At 58.9% G+C, this 9,681-nt stretch overlaps 3 protein-coding genes across 3 annotated transcripts; 2 read left to right on the top strand and 1 right to left on the bottom strand.

Moving 5' to 3' along the window:
• Positions 1-662: 662 nt before the first annotated feature.
• E0L32_007152 (uncharacterized protein) lies at positions 663-3,131 on the top strand (the record flags this gene model as incomplete). The annotated part of the gene is made up of 3 exons (XM_031141864.1): positions 663-902; positions 1,030-1,730; positions 2,051-3,131. The coding sequence occupies 3 exons, from the start codon at positions 663-665 to the stop codon at positions 3,129-3,131; spliced, it is 2,022 nt and encodes a 673-aa protein (XP_030993977.1).
• A 1,525-nt stretch (positions 3,132-4,656) lies between these two features.
• On the bottom strand, positions 4,657-6,645 carry E0L32_007151 (uncharacterized protein; the record flags this gene model as incomplete). The annotated part of the gene is made up of 5 exons (XM_031141863.1): positions 4,657-5,886; positions 5,940-6,235; positions 6,302-6,397; positions 6,452-6,531; positions 6,614-6,645. 5 exons carry the CDS (start codon positions 6,643-6,645, stop codon positions 4,657-4,659), a joined length of 1,734 nt encoding a protein of 577 aa, XP_030993976.1.
• An 812-nt stretch (positions 6,646-7,457) lies between these two features.
• E0L32_007150 (uncharacterized protein) lies at positions 7,458-7,940 on the top strand (the record flags this gene model as incomplete). Its single annotated transcript, XM_031141862.1, has 2 exons — positions 7,458-7,482; positions 7,573-7,940. 2 exons carry the CDS (start codon positions 7,458-7,460, stop codon positions 7,938-7,940), a joined length of 393 nt encoding a protein of 130 aa, XP_030993975.1.
• Positions 7,941-9,681: the final 1,741 nt, after the last annotated feature.

Genomic DNA, 9,681 nt, shown 5'->3' with positions numbered 1-9,681 from the left:
GATCTTTTATAAAACGGGGGTGGGCCCCCCCCCCCCCCCCCCCCCCTCGCCGACCACACCTCGCCTTGAACGGGTTAGGCATTTGTCCCTTCTGCACCGCCGAGCCTTGGGATTGTTACATCGACAAATTGGAAGTTTGCCATTCGAGAAGACGATCCAACAAGTTCCTTGTCTGAGGGAGGCAAAAACCAACAAAATGGTGCGGGTTGCCAATTCTTTTACAAGACAAGCGTTGGCGCATAAGCCTGGCCTGACTTTGGGAGGCGCTCCCGAAATCATCTGATGCCATCGACATGGCACCACAAACCGCCTCGCGACTTGCGGGTCCTGCTTCATCAAAAAGTCAGTTCAGCTGTGCATACAGAGCCAAGGCTGCAAGGCATGCATGAAGAGAGCAGACATCCTCTCGTCCGAAGATGGAGGCGGTGTGGTGTCGCACATTCGCGGGATGGAATTGATGATATAAAACGCCCGAGTTGCTGCTCTGTCTTTGTCTTACACGGACGAGTAAAAGACTCATCTTTCCTCGCCCGCAAGCCTCATCTCATTATCCATTCTCTGAGTGTTGCACATATTACATACACAGCCTCACCCCAAGGCAGCCAGCCCCCCCTGACACCCCGATTTGTTGTCCCATCCAACAACAAAACATCACACAAAAGATGCCCGCATCACCCATCGAGATCCCGACCTCGGACGGCCGGAAGCTGGCCGGCACCCTCTACACGCCGAGCCTGGCCCCGGCGCCGTTCGGCAAGCCGCACCAGCTGCCGGCCCTGATCCTGGCCCCGACCTTCACGGCCACCCAGACCATGGGCGCCCAGAACTGGGCCCAGCACTTCACCTCGCACCTGTGGCTCGCCGTCGTCACCTTTGACGCCCGCGGCTTCGGACAGTCCCAGGTATGTATAGACAGACAGACAGACAGACAGACAGACACACGCAACACGCAACACGCAACACTCATGCACACCTTGATCCTTGGGAGGAAGTCTTGAGCTAACATTCCAACCCTCCCCCAAATCTCAGGGCGAAGGCTTCGTCCCCCAAGAGGCCCTGCCCGCGGCCCAGATCGCCGACCTCCAGGACGCCATCACCTTCGCCGCGGCCCACGAGCTCATCGACCCGGGCCGCATCGCCCTCTGGGGGTCCGGCCTGTCGGGCGGGCACGTCCTGCACGTCGCCGCCGTCGACAAGCGCGTCCGCGCCGTCATCTCCCAGGCGCCCATGGTCGACGGCTGGGAGACGCTCGCCCGCCGCGTCCGGCACGACGTCCTGCCGGACCTCGAGGCGCGCTTCGCGGCCGACCACACGGCCCGCGCCAAGGGCGGCGCCGCCTCCAAGCCGGGCGTCGTGCCCGTCGTGTGCGACCCCAGCACGCCCGAGGGCATGGCGACCATCTGCGCGCTGCCGGGCCGGGACTCGTGGGCGCACTTTGGCCACAGCAAAGACGGCTGGGTCAACGAGGTCACGCTGCGGTCGCTCGAGGCCATCCGCGGCTACGTGCCGGCCACGCTGGTGGCGAGGATATCGCCCGCGCCGCTGCTCATGGTCGTGGCGCGCGACGACCGCGTGTGCGGCGCCGACCTGGCGCTCGCGGCGTACGAGCGCGCGCTGCAGCCCAAGGAGGTGCGGTTCGTCGACGGCGGGCACTACAGCGTGTACGGCGGGGAGAAGTTTGAGGGCAACGTCGAGGGCCAGATCGTCTGGCTGAAGGGCGTGTTTGGGCTGTGAGGCAAAGGGGGAATTGATGAAGGAACATGGGGTTGGGTTTGGGGGCTGTGGCTGTGGCTATATGGGAAATGGAGTTTTAAGGGTCATTGTATGAATAGCTGGTGCTGTGAAAATGAATTTGAATCTCCTTGTCTAAAAGGGGGCATGAGAGCAAATAAAATTGTTATAGTTCCTTCCCTCCACATTGCTATGGTATCCAAGAGACCATTGAACCAAATTCGAGAGCAAATAACGCCTCTACTGCCGTACTGAAAGATCCCCCAAAACCCCCAATACAATGCAACGGAAGATGATCACTGCCTCCCTTCCTGCGAAGCGCTCTCTTCGAAACCGGGCGTCTCGGCACCGCCCTTCTCCACCTCCTCCTGCTCCTCCCCGACCTCCTTGCCCTTGCTGCCCCTTCCCCTGCCCCTGCCCCTGCTGCTGATGAGCTCCTTGAAGCAAAAGTTGGGGTGGAAGATGTTGAGCACCAGGCACGCCACGGCGATCATGACGCCCTCGAACCCGATGAACAGGCCCTGCCGGCGCATCAGGGGCCCGTCCCACCCGCGACTCAGCTCGGCGACGCGGTACACGCACCGCCAGAAGATGCACGCCGTCGACAGCGCCAGCGCGCCCAGGAACCCGCGGAAGGCGCGGCTGCGGCGCAGGCGCCGCACGGCCTCGGACTGGTCGAACGCGGCCTCGCCGAGCCGGCGGTGGCGGCGCCAGGCGCGCACCGCAAAGTCGGCCGCGACGGCGATGAAGACGAGCAGCGTCAGCACCTGGAAGCTCAGGCCCGCGATCATGATGTCGTCGCCCGTGCGCGTCGGGGTGCCGCGGTGCGAGGCGACCGAGGCGATGCCGCCGCCCGCGGCCTGCAGCACGAGCGAGACGACGTCGCAGGGGATGAAGATGCGCGTGTAGTACGCGGGCGGGATGCGCGAGTTGGCGGCGCCGAACGCGCCCACGATGCGCCGCAGGCAGAGGTAGATGCCGGCGGCCATGAAGGCCGGCCCGATGGTCAGGCAGATGATCTGCATGAGGAACCCTTGCTCCTTCCAGGGGTTCTGCCAGCTCATGACGCGCCCCGCGTAGCCGAGGACCTCGCAGAGCGTGCCCAGGACGAGGGCCGTCGTGAAGGCGTACCCGCGGCGGGTGGCGGCGCAGGTGAGCAGGAAGAGCAGGCAGGAGAGGGAGAAGAGGGCGAGGAAGGTGGCGTTGGCGGCGAGGTTGAGGTGGTACAGGTAGTAGCTGCGGACGCGCTCGCAGCCGGGCGTCTTGGGCAGCCTCTCGCACATGGCCGAGGTGACGGTGGCCCGGGCCACGAGGCCGAGCATGTCGGATATGGTGTGAGACATGGGCTTGGGTGGGAGGAGGCTGGCTCCTTTTGGTTGCTTATCTTGCTCCAAGTGTAAAGCCTGGCTTTGGTTTGGATATTATTGGAGAAAGTTTGGGCGCGGAACTGAAAGGAGTTCTAGCAAGTTATATGTGTGCCTTGAACACTTCTGCTGTTCCCCAAGTCTGGGGGAGGAGCTTGCCGACTCGGGACTCCCGAGACCGGGAACGGTGTCTGTTACACAGGAAGTCTAATCTCGAGGTCTAGAAACGAGGTTCCTGCATCAAGAGTTTAAATGGTGATGCCTGAATCGTGCATCGCGACATCCATATAAGGCAAACGCCTCCCACGTAACGGGTAGCCCGCCCAAGCCGGTCTTAGTCGCGGGAGCTTACTTGGGGTGAGCTCCATGGAGGGTCAATCATCGCATTCGGATCTGCTGTTGAAGGTTTGGGACTACGGTGCTTTTGTCTTGACCCGGTGTCAAGACAAGTGGTCGCAGAGTCAGGTCAACGGCCGTGTGGGGATGGACGGGATTAAGCTCCAAGGGATCGACAGGCCTGGATCCGAGTGCAAGGAAATACCCAGGCCCTTTTGCCACGTACAAGGTATTCTCTTGGTAGTTTCATGCCCAAGGTGAACGGCGTATCCCCGTAAGGCTGATTCAAACTCATTGATATTGAGGCCCAAAGATGCGGAAGTCTGCCATGCTTCATACCGGTGGGCAGTGGGATGGAGTGAGGAACGTTTCATAAGCTCTCCCTAATCTAAGGATAAGCTTAAGTAGCAAGTAATCTATCACATTACACCACGCACTATCAATCTCCCTGGGTCAACTCATTCTGTGGGCACGGCGAGAGATTCGTGATGACCACAGGAGTAATCATGCTGTCTGTCCGGCATGACTTATTTCCTGACATGTGAATGGCCGAAGCTAAGAATGTTACAGCCCGAGTAATGAATGGTGAGTAAGGATTTTCCCTCGCACACTGAATCGAGTGGAATGGGATTGGCACCCCTCAACGCAGCATTGCGAAGTATGATGTAATAGCAGCTACCATTCCAATACGATACGAGGTGGAAGATGCAGGCCACATGCCGTTTGTTGAACTCGGAGCACACACGGACCCGCGGGCTCCACTGGCGCCGTTACGGAGCCGGACGCGGTGTTCTTGGCGCACCGTGCTGGAAGCCGAGAATAATCCAAGAATCGAAAAAGCCCACTTCGGAACGGCGTTTTCAATGGCAGAGTTCGTTTCCTTGTCCCTAACTTGTTTCCCCGATTTCTCAATGTGGCACCGAGTAGCAGACCTCTAGACTGTCATTTAATAATGTTTCGTCTTTTGACGCCTGCCTGTAGGATCAACGATGCCAATACGCACATGCAACCACATGCAACCACATGCAACCCGCCCTTCCAGCAGGATGCAGGATGATCAAAGATGGAGAACGGCACACTCCGCCCGGCTTCCAAGAAAGCCCGTTTGGATATCATAAAATGCTATCAATACTCAAGTCATGACGCCGCAAAACTATTCAGAAACAATCTAAGCCACCCCACACACCTCATCACAATGCACCTCCCTGGACAAACTCCCCCCCAATCAACAATTCGCTGGATCCGGCGACTCCTTGTTCACAAACTGCAGCGACCCATCCCTGCTCAGCCCCGGCGGCGCGATGCCCAGCCCGGCCACCGACGTGACGTCAGGCGTCGACGGCTGGCTCAGCGTCTCGTCGTCGCTGAGGAGGCGCGGCGCCAGCTCCCCCTCCACAGCGTGGTGCGGGCCCCTGCCCTCGTCGACCGACCCGCTCCGCGAGGCGCTCACGTCGCTGTCCGCCACGAGCGCCTCCGCGTCGCTGTGCTGCCGCGCGTGCCGCTGCCGCTGCCCGCGGTGCCGGCGGCCGCTCCCGAAGCTCGCCGAGGCGCTGAGGCTCATGTGCCGCGCGCTGCGGTACCGCGCGTACTCCTCCTTGGAGTGCGCCGCGTCGGTGAAGCTGTCGAGCGCGTCGAAGACGTGCTGGAAGACCTGGGCGTCGACGTCGCGCGCCCACAGGAAGTCGAGGTGCTCGTAGTGCGGGATCTCGGTGGCCACCGTCTGCGGCGGCAGCTCCTTGAGCATGACCTTGATGTCGACGAGCGAGTCGGACCCGCCGTAGACGAGCACGATGGGCGTCTTGATGTTGCGCGTCGGGTACCGCGCCACCTTGGTGTGCCGCGACGACGTCGACAGCGGCGGGTGCACGTCGTCGTCGTACATCTGGAACGACTTTGTCCTTATGATCTGGAACCAGTGCACCACCGACTTGGTGCTCGTGTACGAGTACAGGTGCGGGTAGGCGGCCAGCTTCTGCGACGTCGCGATGTTCTTGGCCCTCCAGTTGAAGAGGAAGCCCAGGCCGAGGTCGATCACCTTGACAAAGATGGGCGGGTACAGGAGCGACTGCCACATGGTCGCCGAACTGAGGATCGAGCGCCGCCCGAACATCAGAAACAGGACCTGGGGCGACGCCTTGATCAGTGCGTCGACAATCCCGTTGGAGAGGCCCGCGGGCGACATGGCCGGAGCCAGCGCGATGAAGACGTTGACCTGCTCGTTGAGCTTGGGGTGGATGGCGAGCGAGGCGAAGGCTTGGGCTGTGCCCTGAGAGAAGCCAATGTAGGACAGAGACTTCTCGCCCGTCGTCTCGAGAATGTACGCTATACTATCCGGGATATCGTAGAGGGCAAAGTCGTCGATGGAGAAGTTCCAGAACCGGGTCGACTTGGACGAGCATTTGATCGACTTTTTCGAGTATTTGTTGCCTCGATTGTTTCCGAACTGGTGGGTTGGCTATGAGTACATGTCACAGCTGATGGTTCTCATCGCAGGGAGCTGCAACTTACCCACACATCGAAGCCGTGCTCGACCAGCACAAAGGGAAGAGTGCGCTGGGCCTCGGTGAGGCAGACCCAGACCTCGCTGTTCATGAGGAGGCCGTGGTGCAGATATGCGACCCGTTTCCGCACACTACCAGGGCCACCATTGACGTTCGTGTCCTCCTCCCCCTTTCTGTAGGCTAGGCGGTGAAGGCCGAGAAGGTAGCCATCCCGGGTCTGCAAGACATGCTCCTCCGCTGTATAGCCGTGTAGGTGGCAGAGCTCGACAAAGTCTGAAGCATCCTGCACGGAGGTCGAGATCTCTGAGAAGGAAAAGTGGCATCAGTGACAGTGGTCGGAAACTGTGCGGAGGATCTGGTCGCGCGTACTCTTCTTCCTCTCCTCCGCTTTCTTCTCTGCCGGTGATATGAACCTGTCGAATATCCTTCTCGAAGCTCGGTAGAAAAGGTTGATCAATGTTGGGGCTGAGCACTGTTAGTATCGGAGGTTATGGTGATTCGGCACGGGGGGAGACGTACGGAGGGCTAGGGTGAGGATGCGAATCACGGCCTCGAGGCCGACAAGTATGAAGGACCCTATTAGAGCGAAGTACTCAATTCTGCAATCACGATCAGTACTCCATGCAAGCGTCATATCACATCTGGTGATGAGAGCCGCAGCTGGCTAGTCTAGACACTGACATGTTGAGACGGCCGATGAAGGGGACCGCCATTTTGGCGATAGGAGGCGGAAAACGGACGCGCGGTCTCTGAAGTGTGATTCTACGCCGGCGATGCTATTACATGGAGTAGGACAAAGAGAGAGTTATGCCTATGAGCGCGTAGCCCACGAGCCGAAGCGATTGTTGAACCGCGAGGTGTAGGTGGAAGGCAGGCCGTGAGATTGTCGATCCCATGGACAAGTCTGGAGGGTGGGTGATGTCACATGTAAATCCCAGCACCAGATACGTCCCAAAGCGGATGCGCCCGTGACAAGGGGGTCTCTGGAAAGCGGCTAGAACGCTGAGATGAAGAGGATGCGACGTTCGCTTAGAGACGGCGAGGGCCAGGAAGGAGAGGCTGGTACGGACACAATGCTGGAAGCGATGAATCTAGACATTCTTTTTAGTAATGTTTCACATGTCGCGCGCGACTTGGGGCATCGAGTGTATCTTCGCGCCGGTTTTAGCTGCTACTTTACTGAGTTCTCTGCTACAGAATTGGGGGCATGCCGTCATATCTCAGCACCTGGGCACCGCCGGACCGGGCCCAGCTGGCGATGGTCGCGCTATTCTGCAGGCCAGAGCAAGCTGTTTCTGAATGGCCAATCAGCTGCCCGGAATGTCACCTTACCCTTGGGAGTCGGGACCCACCCGCATTAGTTACCGCCGTCGTTGGTCGGGAATTTTGAAGATGTGCCAAAGGCTCAAATCCGACCTCGCCTCGAGCTTGCGACCTGCGACTTACAGCCTAGCCACGGACTTGCTCAAGTAGCTCTCTATCCCGGATCGTGGTTCGCGGATACCTGAAATCACACCCTTTGACAATGCCTTCCTCGTGCAAGGAGATCAGTATGTCCCAGCTCCAGCATTTCCCTTTTTCTTTTCCTCCGCGCAACATCAAGAGAGCGTCACGCCACTGACAAAGTTTTCTTGCTGTAGGGGCAGCGCTGGCGCAGTGCCTGCAAGAGTCCGAGTGCGTCATGGTGCAGCGCCACAGTGCGGCCGACTGCCTGCGGCCGCCGCTGGTCGACGAGCTGCCGCTCAAGTGCCAGCAGCTCAAGAAGGGCTTCGCCGAGTGCCGCCGGGGCATGATCGACATGCGCAAGCGCTTCCGCGGCAACCAGCCCGTCACCTACAAGTCCCTCGAGCAGAGCGAGTCCGGCACGGGCTACCAGCTGTACGCGGGGCGGTCGGCCTTTGCGGGCGGCGTCAAGCCCACGAGCGGCACGGAGAAGGAGGAGCCCGACTGGCGCGAGGTCGAGAACCAGAAGTACCGGGAGCAGCAGCAGCTGGAGAAGAAGGCGTGATCGATGCCCGAGGTTCGGGCAGTCACGCACGCACGGCGGTCCTGGGCAGGGCCGGAGGAGATCGCATCGCATCGCATCGCATCGCATGAGGAGGCCATACGGGCCAAGAAAGGGGGTAGAGGCACGTCCCGATCACAAAACTTGTACAACAGGCGGCTTTGTGTACAGATTACGTCGCATTCAGCCAGGCATTGGGAGGCGTTCAGGTATTTCTTGTTGGATTCTTCAGAGGCTCGGATTCTCGTTGCAGAGAATGTGCGACGCATATCACGCCGGCTCACAGTCACCACATCGATCTTCAATACTCGGTCAGCATGGGAAGAGGGGTTAGGCTGTCAGACCGGGCGCTCGTGTGCATGTTGCACCAAAAGAGCATGTGTCAGGGTCCGGCCGTGCGCTCGGGCCGGTGAAACCAGTTGTGTACGTTTGGCGAGATAGAAAGGCTATCGTATGCCATGGCAGGATCCAGCCATGGCAGGATGAGCTTAATAATCACTTCTCCAGCATCTCTCGAGTGTGGTGGGGGATATCTGTCTTGTACTCCGTATGTATGTAAGAGATGAGGTGGATGGAGATGTTGAGATTTGGGGCTCCGTACTGAACGGTCCATTGGGAGATGCGCTTTTACTCCAAACCCCGTACTCTGTCTGTAATGACACTCTCCGCATTTCCTGCCAACAGGGAAAGATACCGTAAGTCTTGGCGGCAACGCGCGTTCCCCTCTGAGAATTGCCCTATCAGGCCGAGCTGGAGGCGCAAATCTTGTATCAAATGCTTGGGTGCCCAATCAAAACGGAGCAACAATCTCCTCACCCCCGAAGCTGCGTGCTACAGAACCAGGGCTCACGGCAAAGACGGCACGTTTTGCTCATCTGCAACGAAGCGACAGGAGACGGTGTTGGTGTTGGAGGGAGAGACCAGACGATCTCGATAAGGATTGCTCATTGTGGGATGCGCCGTGCCGCAACGTATGATGTACTTGTACGGAGGTAGGTATGCTGGCTACCTGCTTGGATGTTGTCAGCATTGAATAGGCGACGAGCCGTTTTTCTCATTGTGCACGGCATCGTCTTGGATCCATAAACACGAGACGTCAAATTTACGTATTGAGGCTTCCACGTCTTCTCAACTGTCATGTCCACTTGATGGAAGGCGATCGACATGGCGAAGCTACATGGCCTCTCAATTAATACGATGCGAATACTTGCCATATCTTTGTCCATGTGTCTACCTGCCTACTTTACTTGTAGTTAGGTCTACTAGTGTTCCTATCTACCGGTACTCACGGCGTCTCCGAGAATTTACACAAGGTCGACAGCCCGAGGTGACACGTACTGGTCGTTGTCTTGGGTCCTCTTGGGCACCTCGAGAAGGACTTCAAGGGGTTCGAATGGGGGGCCGTGTATCAGCCTAGCGCACCTCGTCCGCTGCACCTGCTAACGAGGTGCCGAACTCCCGGCGGCTGGCCGCTAGTCCAGTGGGACTGCTTCGGCGACAGGCTGACAAGCAGCAGCAGGGGTTCAGGGGGTTTGGCTTGTCCAGGTGGCTTCCAGGCTAACCTTAGAAGGTTGCTTCTCTCGGTTCACTCGCGTGCTCACCTGCCACATCAACTCTCACTCACGGCCACAGCCCAGGCACATCGTCTCATCAGTCTGTCTTCACATTCAGCCATGCCGTGCAAGGCAAGGTGAGAAGAAGAAGAAGAACCATTGTCTTCTGCAATGCTGGAGCCACCCCCACT

The sequence above is a fragment of the Thyridium curvatum genome (assembly GCF_004353045.1).
Source record: "Thyridium curvatum strain D216 chromosome Unknown NODE_42_length_358865_cov_86.645117, whole genome shotgun sequence".
Taxonomy (NCBI): domain Eukaryota; kingdom Fungi; phylum Ascomycota; class Sordariomycetes; order Thyridiales; family Thyridiaceae; genus Thyridium; species Thyridium curvatum.
This window is presented reverse-complemented; position numbering and strand designations above follow the sequence as displayed.